Genomic DNA, 20,683 nt, shown 5'->3' on the forward strand with positions numbered 1-20,683 from the left:
GAGAGGGATTTTGAACTGACCAATCATGGTACTGTACCATCAACTCAACCGCGTCTGAGGTCCAAGAGAACTCCAAAAAGTTCTAGAGCTTTTCTGTACCCAGGAGGAGAAGGCATAGCAACATTTGATGATCACCAAACTAGTATAATTACCCCCAGTCTTGCTGAGCAATTGGGGGAGGCTGGTAGTTATTTGTCTAATATCCCCAATATGGTTCAAATTTGGAACAAAACACATATTTCCCAAAAGGCAGATTACTCCAAGAAACTGTCCTAACCGTTCCTCGATATAAAACAGTGGGTGCTTAGTGCCATATGCTAAGTCAGAGGAGAGGGAGATCTCTGAAGGCCAGGCCAGGAGGTCTCCAGAATGATAAGGAGACAGTGGTGTAAGTGCCTTCATTCATTCACTCAACAAATATTAACTTAGCACCTACTCAATGTGTTAAGTGCCATTCTAGACACTGGGGATTCCTGTATGAAAAGTACCACCACCACCAACAAAAAAGATCAGAGAGTGGTTAAGTGCTGTGAAGAGAATAGAGAAGGTGTGATAGATAGAGTGACTGCTTTAGTCTGGGAAAGGTCCCTCTGTGGGGTGACCTCTAAGCTGAGATCAAGATGATAAAAGAAGTCAACCATGCTGAGATCAGAGGGAAAGCTTTCCAGCAAAGCAAAGACCACCCCCCCACCGCCCTCCCAAGTGAGAAGGTCATCATGGTTGGGAAGCAGAAAGAAGGCCAGAGTGGCTGGAGTGCGGTGGGTGGTGTGAGATGAGGCTGGAAAGTTGGGAGGGAATACATCACGTAGGTCCTAGCAAGCCAGGATAGGAGAGTGGATTTTACTCTGTCTGATGGGAAGCCACTGGAGGGTTTCAAGCAGCGGAGGAAAAGGATCTAACTTGTTTTTAAGTATTGCTCTCAAGCATGTGGAGAGTGTATTGTTGGGGGCAAGAGAGAAAACAAAAAAACACGTGGGAGGCAGTTGCTGCCTGTAGGTAACAGGGGATAGCGGCTTGGTCTCAGGTGGTGGCAGTTGAGACAAAGACAAGCATAGAGATTGGGGTACATTTTAGAAACAAAGTTGATGAGCCCTGTTGATGTATCAGACATGGGAAATGCGGGAAAGGGTAATCAACGGTAACCCCTAGATTCAGGACTTTAGTAACTGGGTGGACGTCATTCATTAAGAAGGGAAACTGTGTACTTTGATTATTGCTGCTTAAGAGTTTAATCTTTTGTTATCTGTACTTTAAAGTGTGTTGTACAACATATGCATGCTTGCCTTTGTTAAAAGAATAGGACCCAGTAAGCTTTGCATAAAGAAGTAAATAACCATTGGCTCTGACCATAAGTGGAATTCTCATTGTGTAAAAATTCTATTGATCTAGACTGCATTTCGTCCTCATTATAGCACAAACAGTAAAATGCTTTGTGATGCAGAAGAAGAAGAAGGAGGAGGAGGAGGAGGAGAAGGAGAAGGAGGAGGAGGAGGAGGAGGAGAAGAAGGAGAAACTGAGAGGAAAGCAGGCTGTTTAAACACATCCACCTCCTTCCTCTCCTCAGAGCTTGGTGGGGATAAGAGTTCACTTTTAATCAGGATTCCCTTCTGCATGTAGCCTGCCTGTCATTACACATCTTTTTTTTTTCATTTATCATCTCTCACTTGATAAATTATTAAGCCTAATGTTATACTATTAAGAGCATAATTACCAGTAATAATTAACTGCATTAGATTAACCTTAAGTTCAAGAATTTCTCTCCAAGATCCCCCCAAAGGGGGACAGTGGGCTCTAAGCAGTTGTAGGCTTTCCTGAGGCAGCCCTTCACCATCTGATGGAATGGGGGCCAGGGGAGCTTTGCGGGTATTAGTCCAGGTTCAGTTCATTTCTATCATGGTCACTACTGTTTTCCAGTCGCTCACCTTGGCCTCATCCGACCTCCCCCGCTTTGCCCCGTGACCTGCACTCAGTCATTTACAAAACCCTGACTCTGCCTTCACAATGGCATAGGCAGCTAGCACTTTTTACATTGCCCTTGTACAGGCTGTCATTGCTTCTTAACAGGCTTCGAGGTGCTCTCCAGTCTCCCCCCACCCACATGACCTCTCCAAAGCACAACTCTGATCAAGTCACTTCCCTATTCAGAGACCCTTCCGGACCCCCAAATGAGCCTGCCAAGCAGTCTTTCCTGGCAGTTCCGGGTTTAAAGATGCAGTCCCAGGAATTCAGCAAGATTTCACACTAAAGTTCCCTCCAGTGAGAAGGCAGCATGAGCTTAAAAATTAAAGTTTGAATGCTCTCTTGCCCTCTTCCAATCTGGGTGATCATAACATCTGCAAGCCTCAATCTTCTCCCATGACAGGGTTGTGCAGGAGTCAAAGGAGATTATGAATCAGTAATGACACACTCAGCGGACCCTCAATCAGTGTCCTTTCTTTCCTCCAAGAGGACAGTCACTTCACCCTCAAAGACAGTTCACAAGAGCTACAATGGACACTGTTATGGACTGAACTGTGTTCCTCCAAAATTTATATGTTGAAGTCCTAACCCTCAATGTGACTATATTTGGAGATTGGGTCTTTAGGGAGGAAGTTAAGATTAAATTAGGTCATAAGGGTAAGGCCTAATCTAATACGACTGGTCCTTATAAGAAGAGGAAGAGACACCAGTTCTCTCTATGTCTCCGTCTCTCTCTCTCTCACTGAATGTGCACAGAGAGAAGGCAGCCGTCCACAAGCCAGGAAGAGAGGTCTCACCAGGATCAACCCTGACAGAACCTTGATCTTGGATTTCTAACCTCTGGAACTGTGATAAAATAAATTTCTGTTGTGCAAGCCACTCAATCTGTTGTGTTTTGCCATGGCAGCCCAAGCGGGCTAATACATACATCATTGCTTTATCACCTACACTCCTCTGACAGGTTTTCACACCACCCTTCCTCTCACTGGAGCTTGTTAACAATGCTTTCATCACTCTGACTTCCCAAAAGCCCTCTCTGTCCACACCTCACCCATGTTCATGTCCACTTGGGAATCATGCCCCACCTAGGGAGTGACCTATGAAGCATCTTGTCCTTCTCTGTAATTTCCTCCCACATTCCTTCTCAGTTCAGGATTTCAGACTTCCTCTGAAATGTTCCCAGCTTGACCTTGCTTCTGACTAACTTCTTTCCAGGACTTCCTCATTCTCTGATGGGGCTTAAGAAGCCATTCCAAGTATTTAGATGGTTTGCTGTCACAGTGCAAAATGTGCTGGGTCTGACCAAACCCAACAGGTTTCGCAGCATGGTAATTGGGGAAATAATGTAATGTCATTACATTACAAAGAGAAAAAGACTATGTTTTCCTCTGACTTTAGGGAATTCACAATCATAGTTTACTGCCTAAATTTCCTATCCTAGATGGTTGGCAGGAGGGAAAAACCTAGGGAGAAATTAGAGAATCACAGAATCTTCCAGAGCTGGATGGGCCCATAGATGTCACAGCTTGAATCCCCTCGGAAGCACTCCCTCCCCCCCTCCCCCCGCACCAAGTGAAGGTCAGCTTCTGGATGCGTGCCTCTAGTGACAGAGAACGCCCCACCTCACGAGGCAGCTGAATCCATAGTGGAACAACTCTAATGGTTGCAATGTCCTTCTTTACCTTGAGCTTAAATCTCCCCATTTAGTCCTACTTGTGCCCTCTACAGTGCAACAGAACAAGTCAAATCTCTCTTCCACAAGCTAGTCTTTCCAGTATTTGAGGACAGGGGTTGTACCCACCCTCAAATCTTCTCCAGGCTAAGCTTCCTCTTCTCATGTGTCTGCTCCTCACTGGCGGCCCCTGTTGCTCCCTCTGTTGCCCTCAGCCCCACCTGTGTCCCCAAATAGGTCTCAGACCCTGGGCCTCTAGACCAGTCCAGACATGGGTTGTCCTGAGCTAAGCAGGCTGCCCTTCTTGACTTACCATCTGTTTTTAACATCATGTGGCTTCAAATACTTTTAAACCTGCCTCTCAGCCATGGGTCTTGGCAGTGCTGAGGACGAAGCCAGTCCCTCTTATTCCCATCACTGTCAGAGAATCTGCCTCTAAATTATCTGGACCATTTAATAAGAATAGATTTCCTCTCATTGCAATTTAGATTCCTGATAATGTGGTTTGCCTTAACAATACAGTGGCTCTATCACTTAAATTTTTTTCACTTCAATCCCTCCAGGGTTTGGCACAAATCTGATGTTTTCCCATGAGCCTTCTCTAAAGGGACAACCACTTAAACCACAAGGAAAACATCTGGCCAAATTCATTTCCCCATACCAACTATTAATGACTGGAGTTGGAAGCTAGCAGGGACTGCATCTACCTCTCAAACCAAAGGCAGACATCAGTCCATCTAGTGATCGCTCCTTCAGTGCTTAACTCAGCCCTAGAAATGGGCTCCCTAAACCATGCTACTCACAGAGTGCTCTGCGGGCCAGAAGCACTGGCTTCACCCGGGAGCTTAGGAGAGCTATGAGTGCTCAGTCCCCACCCCACACCTACTGAATCAGAGAAGTAAGGGTAGTTCTTACACACAGTGAAGTTTGAGAAACCTGCCCTAGACTGCACTGAAAGTCACTGTTCCTCCTTAAACTTGTTTTGACCTCTCTTTGGGAGCAGAAGCCAGCGACTAACTACAAACTTGGGATGCTAAGATGAGGAGAACAAAAAGTTTGGGGTGAAAGAGGCTCTCTCTCCAAAATCCCCTACTGAACTTCCGGAGTTTACCATGGCATTTGGGCCACCCAGTGGGAGACACTGTCACTTCTCTACATGCCAACATATAGCACATGGACTGAAACAAGCTTTGAGCGGTCTCACTGGTGAATCCCAGACCCGGCAGGCTCAGTTAAATAAAGACATCCCAAGTATCCTCATGCCATAGCAAAGTTACTGAGACATTTCATATGGAAGTCTACAGAAGCCACTTAAAGGCTTTGTGGGAAATCCTTCCACAATTTGTCTCCTCAAGAGAGGGGGTTATAAGAGTTCCCAGAGGATGACCTCAACCACCAGAGTCAATAAATATTGCCGACTGGAGGGCTCCTCTGCCCTGCCATGGCATGAAAATGGGAAGAGGAATTACAGGCTCTCAAGGGTCTCTGCAATCTAGCCTCATCCTCCTTCTCCAATCCCAGCAGCCCCTCCACACTCTTCCAAGTCCTATATGCTCTAGCTAAATCACACAGACCCAGCCTCCTGGATATGCCCTGGGCTTTCTTGCCTCCTGCTTTTGTTTACACCATTTCCTTCTGCTTGGAACTCCCTCTCCGTCAAGCTCTACCTGCAAAAACACTGTCCCAGTGACCAAAGGGAAGCCCAGTCCCATCTCTCTGCTGACACCTTCCAGAACCAATCTCTTCCTCCTCTGACCTCTTACCCCACCTGTCATCTGTTGCACTCTCCTGGTGCCTGTCAGGCTCTATTTTGGTAACTGCTTCCGTACAAGTGTTGTCCCCCAAATATCCTCTAGCTCTTGAAGAGCATTTCTGCTTCCACTTAGCATAGGACCTTTCTTGCACATGGCAAGCACTCAGTAAAAGTCTGCTGAGTGACTGAGTGAGTGGGTGGGTGAGTGACAGCAAATCCTTGGAGTCTCCTCTTGGGGAAATGACAGGAACCATGGTGACCAAATGCCTTTGAGTTGCATTTATTCCCACTGGCTGCATGGAGTCAGGACTCTTAATGGGGACATGCCAAGGACGGCTCTCTCCTGAGGAAGAGCAATAAACCTGTCCTGCCAGGCCCACACGGGGCCCGTTAAAGACAGTGGGGCTGACTAGAGACTCTAAACTGCTCTGAGATGTCAAAAGGATGACCTGTAAGCTCAGTGTTAGTGAGACCAAGACCTCAAGGGGGATTCGACCTTGAGGGTTAGTCCATCAAATAGGCAAAAAATTTTAAATGATAATATTTGGTATTGGCAAGTAAATAGTCTCTCCCACATAGTTCTGATAGAAATGTAATTCTGGAAAGCAGTTTGTTGGCACAAATCCAAAGATCATCTCCTTCCACCATACAATCCTACTTTTAGTATTCTATCTTCAGAAATTATCAGAGATGCAGAGAAAGACATATACGTAAGGATTTTCTTAGTATGTTCAATGCTACCTTATTTACAATACAGGAAAGTTGGAAACAACATCAATGACCAACAATAGGAAAACCACTGGATAAATTAAGGTACATACTTAGGATGAAATATTACATTGCCTTTAAAATTATAGCTTTGAAGAATTTGTTATGAGGAGATGATTGTGACAAAAATGTCAAATAAAAAAAACATACAAAGTTATATACCATATGATCCCCAAATTTTTAAAGATAGATAGATAGATATAGAGATAGAGATATCCAAATTAAACAGTGATTATCTCTGGAAAAGAAAACACTAAATGTGTTTTTGTATTTTTCTAAATTTCCCACAATGAGTTTGTGTAATTTTATAATCAGAACACAATTCTTTAATACCTTTAACAATAAAGGGCAACAATTCCAGGGTGGTCTCAGATTAACTTGTAGAGCCTGAAGTCTTAGAACAAAGCATGCAGGGAAGTTATGTATTTGTTTTTGGGGTTGTAGAAAAAGACATGAAAATATCATTGAATGCTAATTGAAAATTATGTTTTATATGACATAAAATAGAAAATAGGAAATATATGGGAAAGCCTATTACTTGCCAACACTCAGTCATCTGATGTTAGAGCAGGATTACCTTGGAAATAATTAAGGTCAACCCTATTCTTTCAAGTGAAAACAAAATTAAAGCCCAGAGGAAGAAAGTGATTCAAGTTTACACATTCATTTTTTCTTTACTTCCGCACCCTTAGCAAAGTAAGATAGTATGTGAACACTCAGGACCACGAGCTGAAGAGTCAAGAATTGCCTAAAGCAACAGACACTGGCTCTGTGTGTGTTCCTAGCTTTACCATCAGAGGTAGCCACTGGATTGAAAAAAGAGTGCCCTGTATATGCCTTGAAAGCATAGTTAAACGGTGTGCCTGCCCCCCACCCCACCTTCTTCCCCTCCTATTAAGCACACTGAGAGGCTTCCCACCCAGTTCTAATCTTGGTCCAGTGGTTAGGACTCTGTGCTCTCACTGCCGAGGGCCCAGGTTCAATCCCTGGTAGGGGAACTAAGATCCCACAAGCCATGCAGTGTGGCCAAAGAAAAAAAATTCTTGGCTCTGCCAGGACAAATTATGTGACCTTGAACAGGTCATATTACTACCCTGAGCCTCAGTTTTCTCCACTATAAACTGAGGATAAGAATCCTTCTTAGCCTATTTCACAAGGGTGTTCTCTGGCTTAAATGAAGTGACACATGAGAAATCTTTAGGAAAGTTTTACCCCACAAAGCCATACTCTTCAGAAGAAATATTAATGATGCTTTTACATAGCCCGTGTTTTGATGGAGTTCCCTGAATTTCCTTAGACAGAGTGGTCATTTTCTCTTGGAGGGAGCAAGATCTTCATAGCTCAAATGGAAAATGCACTCAGCTAATTTCGGGGAACCACTTTCTTTGTTAATGGATCATATAACACCCAGAATGTCCAGAGCTCTGGAGATGGCTTCCTGTTCTCAGCTTCTGTCTTTCCTTTAAGGAATGCTACCAGGATATCTCAGGGCCTCCTCTCCACTACTCTGGGCTGTGCTGGATGCCTCCCTTGAGATATCCTCAGACAGTGGTTCTCAAACTTTGGCATGCACCACAATCTAGACTCAAAATACAGGATGTCCATTAAATCTGAATTTCAGATAAAAGAATACATTTTTTAGTAAAAGTATGTGCCAATATTGCGTGATACATACTTATACTAAAAAATCATTCACTGTCTGAAATTCAGAGTTAATTGGCCAGCCAGTATTTTTATTTGCTAAATCTGGCAACCCTAGTCAGAATCACCTGGAAGATTTGCCAAACCACAGATGGCTGAGCCCCATTCCCTCAAGTTTCTGATACACTGGTCGAGGTTGGGGTTGGAAATTTTGCATTTCTAACAAGAACCCAAGTTTTTTTTTTTTTTTTTTTTGCTGCTGCTGCTGCAGATACCACACTTTGAGAGCTCCGTCCTAGGAGAATAAGAAAGGGAGAGAGGATGACTAACTTACAGTGCCTCCTTGGAGGCCAAGTGTTGGGCCAGGCACTTCATTCACCTTATCTGATCATGCTCACAACAGTCTGTGAAGTGCATATTGTTCTCATCTTCATTTTACAGGTAAGAAGTCTGAGGACAAGAGCAGTGATGTGATTTGCCCAAGGTCCCACAGCCCAATGTGACTTCTGTCCAAGGGACAGAAGAAGAGGCCAGAGCACCACACTGTCTTTCCCCCTTCCTCCCCAGACATTCCCTTCTGAACTTCCCTGAAGGGGCACAATGCAGTCAGACCCCCCAGCCCACCTCATTGACTCATTGTAAGTTCAGGAACAGCATGTGTGTGTCTGCATCACACTTGTATTTCGATACTTCCCTCATCCTCTGGGGAACTGGTCTTTAATCTAAATTAACATCTTGGGGCAGGTGGTGGTGGTGGGATGAATTGGGAGATTGGGATTGACATATATAGACCAGTATGTATAAAATAGATAACTAATAAGAACATGCTGTATAAAAAAAAAAATAGAATAAAATTCAAAAAAATAAAATAAAATAAAATAATTTTAAAGACTCCAAAGAGTTTATGAGGATTATAGCTATCTATATTTATATTGGAGATATAAAATGAGAAATTGAAAGAATATGTATTTGTGAAATCATTTAAAATAACAATAATAGACTTATTATATGTTAACAAAAAATAACATGTATTAATAAAAAGTGACTATTTTCCAAACTAAAAATAAATAAATTGATTAATTAATTAATTAATTAACATCTTGGTTCCCTTAGTAAGGAATCTTTTCACAGGGGAAGTTTGAAAAGGTTTAATCTTTGACCCTTGCCATCTTATAGGGATGACATTTCCTGGATTGGGACAGAAGAGAAGGTGGGGCTTACATATTCAGGCTATTTAATTTTGGAGACTTGTAAATATTTAGACACAGGCGTTCTCCAGAGTCATCATAATCTCTGTTTACCCTATGTCAGCTCAAAATGGACAATGGTGGCCTTTCACTTATTTTCTTCATGAACTCTCTCTTTGCCCCAACAACCAAAGGGGCGTGAAATCAGGAAACCACTGCCAAAGCTGGCATCTTCCCACAGGCTGTTGGCACAAAAGGGGGGTGAGTTCTTCTGTTGGCATTTATAGGTCAAGGAGGCTGAAGACCAACCCTCTCACCAGCTCAGACGGGCTCATCCTTGGGGTCATCAACAACTCAGGGTCGCTCACCTGAAGGGCCTGATCAATATGCATGGTCTCTCCCCTATGCTGGCCCTCTTTCAGTTCCCAAGTATCCCAAGCTCCTCCTCACCTCAGGCCTTTGACAATTCTGTTCCTTCTGCTTGGATCGCTCTTCCCCCAGTCTTCACATGCTGCCTCCTTCTCATCTTTCAGAGCTCAACCTAAATGCCCAATCCTCAGAAAGGCCTTCCCTGATCCTCTTATGTACATAAAGATTCAAACACATTTCCTTCTTAACCCTCACCACTATTTGTAATTTCAGATACATTTTGTAAGAATGTGTGTCACACACACATACACACACACACACACACAAATATATGCCAGCACCTAACACAGGATGTGGCACATAGAAGGTAATCAATATGTAAATGTAGAATGAAATAATAGCAATGCATATATGGATAAATGATTGAATTCACACTTTAAGAAGGAGCATCTGGGGACTTCCCTGGTGGTCCAGTGGCTAAGGCTCCACGCCTCCAATGCAGGAGGACTGGGTTAGATCCCTCGTCAGGAAACTAGATCCCACATGCTGCAACTAAGAGTTCGCATGCTGCAACTAAAGATCCCGCATGCCTCAATGAAGATCCCGCCTGCAGCAGTGAAGATCCTGCGTGCCGCAACTAAGACCTGGAGCAGCTAAATAAATAAATAAATAAAAAGAAGGAGGATCTGGAGATGAGATACAATAATAAGGACAATGATGATGATGATGATAAGAATGTCCAACTCGGGTAGTACTAACTGTATACTATTCTAAGAGATTTACATGTATTAACTACTTTAATCCTCAAAACAACCCTGTGAGGTAGGTGCTATGACCTCTATTTTGAAGTTGAGGAAACTGAGTCAGGAGAGGGTAAGTAACTCAGCCAAGGCCACAGAGATAGGAATGGATGGAACTGGGGTTAAGACCAAGGCAGCCTGGATCCAGAGCCTATGCTCTTAACCCCAACTCCAAATCACCTCCCTTGCATACAGTTCATCCAAAACAAACATATAGCTGTAGCCAACTCAAAATGTGCCATCCACTAGTAGACAGGGAAAGCCCAGACACATTTCTAACATGAACAATCCAAAGACTTCATCATGGCTGATAGTTTCAGCACTCTTCTGACCTCAACCAACTAGAGATACTGATTATAACTTACTTTTCCCTTTCTCTGTTGGCAGAAGTGCTAGTGTGTTAGAGAATACTGGGAAGACAGCCAGAGGGAAAGGAGAAGCCAGGAGCTTAGGTACAAACTAGATGACAGGAACTTGGCTACACACAGTCAACTGAGGCCGCGGAACACAAAGGATACATGGGATGGTGAGTGCCTGTGCATGAATCAGAGAAACTCCTCAAAGGAAACCAAGCCTTGAAGAATTGGAGGGAAATGGGTCCACCAAAGAGAGAGAGGGAAGGATGAGGGGGAGAGAGCAAGAGGAGGAGGAAAGCAGAGGGGAGGAAGAGGAGGAGAAGGAAGAGAAGAAAGAGGAGGAGGAAGAGAAAGAACTGGTCCTTCGAGAGAAAGGCAGTCACTGGCATGCTAAGCAAAAATCTCTCACCACAAAGGAGACACAGATATATGGGAACTGACAAGGTTTGCAAAATCTTGACTTAAACTGAGAGAAACCAAATGTTTGAGATAGTGAGGAAGCATGGCCACACCAGACTTTACCAAGGAGTCCAATCTGGGCTGAAATCAGGCACCCTGATTAGGGCCAGGCTTGGTTTTCCAGTTTTACTACCATGAGCCAAGAAAAAAAAAAAAACCTAAAGGAAAAAAATGTTCTGTGTACATAGGAACAGAAACGTGGAGCACTGCTGGAAGCAGCCTTTCACTTGGACTCAGCACCCTCCTAACCTCCTGAATTCTTTCCACCACCTACACAGTGTAGTCACTGCACCAGAGAGCAGAATGCAGGCTGAAGGCTCAGGTGACATCAACAAAGGGATCCAGTATGAGGGTCTGGGGACATATCCCTCTTATCCCTCTCATTCCTTTAATTCAGCACATACTAGATGCAAGGCCCTGGACTAGGTGGTGGAAGAGATTTAAAAAAAAAAAAAGATTAAGAAAAACACAGGCTCAACCCTGGGACAAATGAAAGCACACACAGCTACATGCAATCAGAGCAGGAAGACAGGGCCACCTGGACTTTGCAGTCACTTCCACCCGGGCTTATGAAGGTCAAGTACTTGTCTGTCTCCCATCTCACATCTTCCCAACCCTTGCTCCCTTGGTGAGCTCTCTGCCTCTCCTATGTCTATTCGCCTTGTTCCTGCTCTTCCTCTCTCATTCATGAGTTCTCACCTAGGTCTTAGGCCTGCCAGGCTGTTCCAGGCCTCCCGGTGGCCACTCCAGTAGCATCCTAAGTGACTGAACTTTGATCTGATCATTGGGTTTTAGAGACTTAATCAGATACATTTTACTCAAAAGAGTCTAAGAAGTATGAGAAGCTGTCCTCTTTCCTCAGAGAAAATTTCCATCAGGGTCTCTGGTCAAACCTAAATGAAAGATTGTCTTGGTTTTCAGAGAAACCTGTAGACTGTACCTATAGATCTCATAAATTTCCATCTCAAAGGATAAAGAAAAAGAGACCTGAGTAACCAGAAGAACAGGAAGAACCCTAGCTCTACTGTTATCTTGTGTGAACTTGGTCAACCCATGGGGTTAATCGTCATTCTTGCTGGATCACTGAGGATTCAATCAGATAGATGATTGAAAAAAGAACAGGAGCTAAACCTGAGAGTTTGTGTGCCAGGTTCTGTTCTGAGACTGAGTGTGCATCCTCAAAACAACCTCAAGTAAGTACTGTTATCCCTGTTATAAGAAAACAAATGTAAGGCACACAGATGTTTAGTAACTCAAACAGGGTCACACAGCTAGTAAGGGGCAGAGGCTGCATTTGAACACAAGCAGCCTGGCCCAGACCTGAACAAGAAGTCAACAAACTAGAGTCTACGGGCCCAATCTGGCCATCCTCCTATTTTTATAAATAGAGTTTTACTGGAACACAGCCATGCGCATCTATCTATGTATTGTCCATGGCTGCTTTCATGCTACAGCAGCAGAGTTTAGTAGTTGTGACAGAGATATTTACTTTGTGCGCCTCTGCAAAGAAAGTTTGTCAACCCGTGACCTAAACCACTGTGATATACTCCTCTCTGATGATTCTTTAATAGTAAAGGAAGGAAAGAAACTGTGGCTATTGAGAGACACACAGCCATCACATTTCCACTGGCAATGGACTGGCTCGCATGTACACACCCATTTCCCCCATGCTTGTTCCTTCCTCTGTGGTGTGAAATCTCAGCATTTTAGTCCTGGAAGAGGCTTTGAGATCTCAGTCTTACTGTTTCCTACACTGAGAAGACTCTATGAGACTCAGAGAGGCTGATGATTTGCCTGACGCCACAAATCTAGGACAAAGCAAGTCCTCTGGCTCCTTGTGAGGTCCCCACTCCCTTTAGAATATTTACTTCTGAAGTGTTTGAAAATGCCTTGGGGGTTGTTGAAGGGTTGGCTCAGCCCTGTTGTACTCGCTGCTCCCGTGGACCTGGCTCTGCCAGTGGTCCTGGCTGGTGTGACCAAACTCTCTTCCAAAACAAAAGTTCTCCGTGGGGCTGTGTACCTGGGGCTCTATCTCTCTAAGTAATTTCTGCTGCCACTAGCCAAGGCATGGAGAATTTCCCCTTCAAAGCTCACTTTCCTGCTTTCACGTCTCCCACATCCTCAAAGAATCATTACAGCACAGCACCCAGGCAGTTGTTCATCAAAGGCACCAAACCATGGTGTCAGCCCACAGTTACATAAGGTTTCATTTCACTCACAAGGTTTCATGTTTCTCAGTTGGCTTGGCTTGCCTCAATGTGACTCAGGTTTCTGGGGCCCTCCCTGCCTGGCCCTCTTTGTGAGTTGACCTTCCTTTACCCAGCCCTGGAGTCCTTGCTCCTCCTCCCAATGGTCCCTCACTTTTATCCCTAGGCCAAGCACAAACTATTTCTCCCTCTTGGCCTCATTAACTTTTTAGGAACGGGGTCCTTTTCCAAGCTGCCTGGATCTCCACCTGTTACAGGTCACAACTGCTGCATTCAAAGTCACTGAAGCCCCCAGGAATGCCCCCCAACTGGCGTCTCCTTTATCCAATCTTCTTTCAGATTTTATGAGCTCTGATTTCCACCTGCTTTTCTCATGGGTGACTATCCAAGCCCTCGGCGCCTCAGGTGTATCAATCCAAGGTCAATACAAGTCCTTTCCTCCTAAAAATCCCCTGGGACTATCTTTCCGAAGTTTCTCTGGTTGCTCACGCATCCTACAGCACAAAGCAACAGGGCTAAAGGCAGATGAAGGAGGCAAAGTGTCCCCTTGGAGGCTGAGAGAAATGTCAGCTCCAAGAGCCTGTGGCCCCTGTGATGTCCTCCTTGGGCCAGTACATTTGAGAACAGATATTCTGGTTGTAAACTTGTAGACCGATGACAGGCTTAAACTGACTTTGTATTTTAATCCAAAGGGAAATTTAGAAGCATAGTTTTGTGAATTCCCTGGCAGTCCAGTGGTTACGACTCTGCGCTTCCACTGCAGGGGACACGGGTTCTATCCCTGGTCAGGGAACTACGATCCTGCATGTCCCGCGGCCAAAAAAAAAAAGAAAGAAAGAAAATACAGAATGTCTTGGCAGGCCCCAATTATCTGCACTACCTATTCAGGTATTTTTCTCTGAATGCCCACCCAGAAGGATCCCCTCCAGCCTGGCCAACATCAGCACAATGGCCTGAGCGAGGACAAGGACGGCTGGGAGAGGCACGCATCCACCCAAGAGAGGTCCCCAAACCTCTCCTCCCCACCAGGGTGTGGGTGCCTCAAATGTCCCTAAAACCTTGTGGGGGTGCCCCATATTTTCCACACACGTGCCTCTCCTTTGCACCCAGAAGTGCAATTGAACTGGTCAAACCACACGTTCCAATTTGGGGACTGCAGAAGGCAGCCGTATCCATTTAAAAAAAAAAGAAAGAAATATATTCTTTCTGAAATATAGTGTTGATGCAGTTTAAACTATTTTTCAATTTTGGAGAGAAAGTAGTTTGAGTTGCATTTTCTTGCATGCCTTGTTGTTCTTTCAAGTGTGTACTACAATAGTTTTAAAATCATTTTAAATTTTAGAATGGAAATCATCATGCTTATTTTTCTTCTAAATTAGCAGTTTTTAAATTTTGTAAGTCAGCAGAACCTTGCCCTCAAACAAAATCTTAGCAGATTCCCCTCATATAAAATAAATAAAAGACGGGTTGCTGGGAAGGAGAGTGAGGGCAGCCCCTGAGGCATTTCTACAGTGCCTAAGAGTTGTAGTGAACATATTTTTAAAGAATGCTACCGGGGAGGGGGACGGGTAAGCTGGGACGAAGTGAGAAATAGCACTGACATATATACACTACCAAATGTAAAAATAGATGGCTAGTGGGAAGCAGCTGCATAGCACAGGGAGATCAGTTCAGTGCTTTGTGACCACCTAGAGGGGTGGGATAGGGAGGGTGGGAGGGAGATGCAAGAGGGAGGGGATATGAGGATATATGTATACATATAGCTGATTCACTTTGTTATACAGCAGAAACGAACACAACATTGTAAAGCAATTATACTCCAATAAAGATGTAAAAAAAATAAAAGATAAAAACTACTACCTTAGAATATAACCATACTTTACTGAATCAAAAACACCAACTATTGTAAGACATACCACGGAGCACGAAGAAGAAAAAACATTGCCACTTAAAGTATGGCATGCCACTAACTGTCAGACACAGTCAATCTCAGAACTGTAAAAATGTGGTCAATGTGTAGCTGGAATTGATGACTTACAGTAGTATAAATAAATTACATACAAATCGTGTTCATATACTCACACAATGTGAAAGTTAAATTTAAGTGATGTGGTAGCAATATCTTCACATAAATGCTAGCTTCCATTTACTGGGCACCAGACAAGTGCCAGCTGGGGCGTTGCCTTGACACTTCTTTTTTTTTTAACATCTTTATTGGAGTATAATTGCTTTGCAATGGTGTGTTAGTTTCTGCTTTATAACAAAGTGAATCAGTTATACATATACATATGTTCCCACATCTCTTCCCTCTTGCGTCTCCCTCCCTCACACCCTCCCTATCCCACCCCTCTAGGTGGTCACAAACCACCGAGCTGATCTCCCTGTGCTATGCGGCTGCTTCCCACTAGCTATCTATTTTACGTTTGGTAGTGTATATATGTCCATGCCACTCTCGCATTTTGTCACAGCTTACCCTTCCCCCTCGCCATATCCTCAAGTCCATTCTCTAGTAGGCCTGTGAACATTAACAAGTGGAAGGAAGGTTAAGAGCGTCAGGGCATCTTAGGGGTAAGATGCCCTGACGCTCTTAACCTTCCTTCCACTTGTTAATGTTCCCATTTACTGAGCACCTGCCAAGCACAGTGTTGAGTGCTGCACATGCATAATCTCATTTAATCCTGACAAGAACCCTCCAAAGTACATATTCTTCTCCTATTTTACAGAGGGAGAAACTGAAGCTCAGGGAAGTTCAGTGACTTCCCCAAGGTCATACAACTAGTAAATGAGGTAGGTCAGATGAGCTGACTTCAAAGCCCATACTCATTCTACTCTAGAATTTTCTAGAATTAGAACATTTTCAGAGTTGGGAGGGACTTAGAGGTCATTGTATCCCCATTCAAGAATCCCCCTCGCCAGGATCCCTAATAAATGTTGATATTCTCGGTAAATCTGACCAGATAAGGAAGAATCTACCCAAACCAGTGATTATCAAGCCTGCCTGATCATCAAAAGCACCTGGGAAGCTTTTTTTAAATGCAGATTCTTGGGGCCCTCTTCCAAGGTTTTTTCATCTAGTAGGTCTGGAGTGAGGCTCAGGAATCTGTATTTTTAGAAAGCACATCCAGGTGACTCAGCTACATGGGCAGGTTTATCAATCATTAACGTAATCTCGTGAAACCTTAGATGGAAACTGTTGTTGGAGGAAGAAAAGTCAAATTTCAACCTCATCAAGGAAGCAGGGACTTCTGCACCAAAGCGGAATGATGCCATGTTTCTCTGTTGGTTAGAATAATCCGAGACATGAGTAAGGAAAACAACACCCACCGGAAACCCCACATGAACCATTGAACCTTATCTGTTTTGGGTGGGGCTAATCCTCTCATCACCCAACTCTCAGCCCAGATCCAAACCCAGGTGCCATCAGGAAGAAAGACATCATCACTGGTTAAGATGTGATGTGTTCCCAGGCCTAGCCCAAAATGTATATCTCCTACAGGTGGTTCTGCCCCATGCCTCTGCCTTCTTGTTGGCTTCTCCAAGACCCAGAGATTGGAAGCTAAGGCCTTATCCCCAATAAATCAGCCCTAGAACGTTTACATGAAGAGATATGAGTTTCCTGTTAAAGAGGAAGGAAGGAAGAGAAAAGAGGTCAGGATGCAAACCAAGGCTGGATAAACAGCCTGGATGGCAGGCTTACTCTTGGGGGCATTGAAGCATTAGATGGGGTGGGTGTACACTGGTTTCCAAACAACTAAAGTAAACTTCAAGGTCCTATTCAGTTTTTTAATTCAGAAAATCTCAAGTCCACTGAGATTTCATGCCAGCCTTGGCTGTGAAATCTGTACAGCAGCACTGTCCAATAGAACTTTCTAAAATGATGGAAATGTTCTAGATCTGCAGTGTCCAATATGGTGGCTACCATCTACATGTAGCTATTAAGCACTTGAAATATGGCTAGTGTGACTGAGGAAACTAATTATTTATCTTATTTTAATTTCAATTTAAAAAGCCAATGTGATTAGTGGCTACCATATTGGACAGTGCAGTTCTAGAGGAACTACTCCAACCTTGCCTTGAACTTTGTGATCAGAGCTGCCTATCCAACACCAGCTTTTAGGAAAGCACCAAAGTCCAAAGCATGAGAAGATAAAATGTGTCAGGAGAGACCATCATGAGGGACCCAACACAGAGGTCAGCATCTGCCCAGTATTCTTGGCCAAGGGTAAAGCAGAAATGACTTCAGGGATAACATTAGCAACTGTGAAGATGCCAAATATTAAAATCCATCCCCAAATAGCTGATCAAAGGCCAAGTGCAGGAAGTGGCATGATTTCCTCCTACCTTCCCTCTGTTTCTGTGTATACGACAGTGACAGTCTCCACTTTCTTGCTTCTCTTCCTCCATAGCTGTCGCTCTCTTCTCATTGTATGTACACTTCATTACCCCTGCCCCTTTCACCAGTCAGTCCTGCTTGTATCTTACGCCCAAAGAATTTCACAATTTGGCCAATCTGGTCAACCAGTAGTTTCGATGAGAACTCTGGATTGAAATAATCATTGGGCTGACTGATAACCCAGCAGAGCCCTGTGCTGTTAGGATGGAAGGGCCCTTACAGTTTCTCTTCCACCCATGCACACGTCCTTTGATTGGGATACTTCTGCCTATGTGCAAGTGTCAGGGAAAACACCTCACGTTTATACAAAATACAAAATCCACCAAGAGATGAGGAAAACTGTAACTGGGGACAGTAGGGGGCTCCTTCTCTAGCCACTCTACAAATGTTTATTGAGGGCCTCCTGTGTATCAGGCACTGTGTTAGGCTCCTGAGGTAGGAGAGATAAAGTCTCTCCTCTGTGGGTCTTAAAGTAGCAAAAAGGTAGCAAAAGAGCTACTATTTATTGAGTTTCCACCCCACAAGCAGTCTCCACTTCTCATCATACTCCTGGAAGGCAAATATTACCAACTCCCATTTTATAGAAAGAGAAGTGGAATCTCAGACTTGCCCAAGATCACCTCGGACTGTGTGCTCTTTTTGCTTCTCCATGCTGTCCTCCTTGTGAAGTCTTTCCTCTGTTTATCCCTTGAAAAACTTCCCAGTGTTATTTATTTAAAAGCTATTCCCTTACTGCAAGAGATTAAGGGTGCCCAGAGACCTGGAAAGCAGATGACCCATTATCAGGGATCTAAGGCAAGAAGAAAGAATAACCATCACCCAAAGCCAACAAGAAAATGGCCTCCTATGGGGAACATCGTGGTTCAGCAAATAGTATTTCACAGAAAACTTACCGGCCACCACACCATACTTCGTCCTGCCAGGAAGAAGCCTCCAACAGTCCCACGATTAGTGGAAAACATGGCCTGGGGAGGAAGTGTCAAAAATTTAATAGAAAACTAGAACGGAGTAACCTTGCCAGCCAAGAGGATCACCCCCATCCCCCATATACTTGCACTTTCTTCAACCCACTTCACTTTCTGAAACACTTCCACATTCCTTACTTCCTTGAAGCTCAGAAGACGGAGGCAGGAACCTATATTTGACAGACAATTAACACAGATTTGTTGAGCCCCCTGTGCCCTAGGCAGTGCCAAGGAGAGCATGGCTCAGATCTTTCTGGACTCCTGGCAGGGAGCCTTCCATAGGTCATAGTCTTTGGGCCTCTGTAGTGGTTTTTCTGGGAATAGCAAGGGGACCAACAGCCCCAAGGAGCAGGGGAGGTAGCTAGGGCTGAAACAAAAAAAAGTTCCAAGGAATCAGACTCTGAAAGTTGGTCAGGGAAAGACCATTCTGAAGGTCATTCTGAAGACTCCTAGAGTCCATAAGGAGCTTTCAGATACATCTCTGCAGATCCTCACAGCCACGTGGGGTGTCATAAGAACAGGTAAGATTGTACCCGTTGCACATTTGAATAAACTGAGACTGAGTGGGGTTACCAACATCTCAAGGCTGGCATGTGTCACAGCCAGTGCTAAACCTGAGAACCCTGGCTCCTGGCTGGAATTTCCACCATGTCTGGGAAGCTGAGAGTACTGAGCAAGAATCAGCCACACAGATTCCTTGTGACACTTTAGGCTTTCAGTCACATCTGGTTTCTACAATTATTTTTTTCTTTTTAAAAATCAACACTTCCTTTTATCTCTAAAAAAAACCTCTTGGCCATGAAGGGGTTAATGCCCACCCTCCTCTCCTCTAAGTCAAAAGACTTCAACCACCTGCTAGCACCTCAGCCTCCTGGCCTGCGGTCCCCCATGAAAGCCTTTGAGAGTGACTGGAATATGTTCACACTTAAAAATACCTCTCTTCCAGTTGCTAGGTGTGCCGGCGTCTGTCACAAGTGAAATTTCCAAGTTCAAGACTGCTAAGAACAAGTTTCTCTGGTTTGGTGTGTCCCCATAGTCCCAAAAGGGAGACACACACATTTCCCTCTCCCCAGCACCAGGCCACCCTCCAGTCTTCCTCCTCCTCCTCCTCTTCCTGGGCCCAGCTTTTCAGCTCTCACTCACTCCAGCCCCTAGATCCCAGGGCACAAGACCTCTCCCAGGTGGGGGACGCAGGGCAGCCCCTCTGCCTTGGGCTGCCCCAAAGCACCTGCAGCTGGCAGAGGCTGGTGTCCTTCCGGATCTACCCTGCTTCTTTCCCCCTCTGAAACTGGATGACTAAGAGGCAGGACAGTAGTCACCTTCCTGGGGCTCATTTCCCAAGCCCTGGGATCCTTCCTGCAGCTACCAGCTGGTCCTCTCCTGCCCCTCACACCCCCAGCCCCCAGCCTCTCCAATCTCTCACTCTCCTTCTCTGCTCACAGAGTCGGGGTGGGGGAGCCTTCTCAGGCACTGGCCAGCACCCCCACTTCTGCTCACCCTTGCTTGGCCCCTCACCTCACACGGTGCCCCCTGAACTCCTCTCAAACATTTCCAAGTCATTTCCACTCGGCTCCACACACCCTTCAGCCCACCTTCCCCTCCTTGCAGTTCACCAAGGCGGTGGCTCCTCCTTGTGCCCCCTCCTCCCTCCCCTTGGCCCTTGCCCCCTCAGCCCGCGTTTCAGTACCCCTACATACCCACAGCCCGACAGCCATCACCACCACGAAGTAGACAACGATGACAGAGATGTCGGCCGCATTGCGGATGCGCTCGTAGGCCTTGAGGGGCTCGGCAGTGGCAGTGGTCGCGGGGCTCCAGGTGCTACTGTCCATGACGGCGGCCGCAATGCGTCCCTCCAGACCAGGCCGCTCGCTCCTTATATGGTCTCCGGGTTAATGATCAGTCCCGGGGAGGGGACCCGTGAAGTCTGGCAGCAGTGCTGTCTTGCAGGAGCCCCAGCGCTGCGCCGTCGGGGAGCAGCTCTGAGTGCACAACGAGGAGGAGCTGGCAGAGCTTTGGCGGGGAGGTGGGCGGGTAGATAAGCACTCTCCCTCAAGGTGGGTGGGGCCGGCCAGGGGGTGGTGCCCTCCTAGCACAAAGGCCCACTGTGCTTCCGCACCGGCACCGGGCACGGGGCAGCCTCGCCTGGGCTGC

General features: G+C 45.2%; 1 protein-coding gene across 1 annotated transcript in view; it reads right to left on the minus strand.

Annotated features, from left to right (window-relative positions):
- SLC5A1 (solute carrier family 5 member 1) overlaps positions 1 to 20,478 on the minus strand; it is a 51,999-nt gene extending 31,521 nt beyond the window's left edge. Inside the window, exons 1-2 of the mRNA XM_029233496.1 lie at positions 20,227 to 20,478; positions 18,458 to 18,529 (exon numbers count right to left, since the gene is read on the minus strand). Of these exons, the coding sequence (XP_029089329.1) occupies positions 18,458 to 18,529; positions 20,227 to 20,361 (207 nt within the window). The 5' untranslated portion in view covers positions 20,362 to 20,478. The remainder of the gene's footprint in view (positions 1 to 18,457; positions 18,530 to 20,226) is intronic.
- Between the last annotated feature and the right edge of the window lie 205 nt (positions 20,479 to 20,683).

The sequence above is a fragment of the Monodon monoceros genome, unplaced genomic scaffold (assembly GCF_005190385.1).
Source record: "Monodon monoceros isolate NGI ecotype Baffin Bay Population unplaced genomic scaffold, NGI_Narwhal_1 Super_Scaffold_1, whole genome shotgun sequence".
NCBI classification, from domain to species: Eukaryota; Metazoa; Chordata; class Mammalia; order Artiodactyla; family Monodontidae; genus Monodon; species Monodon monoceros.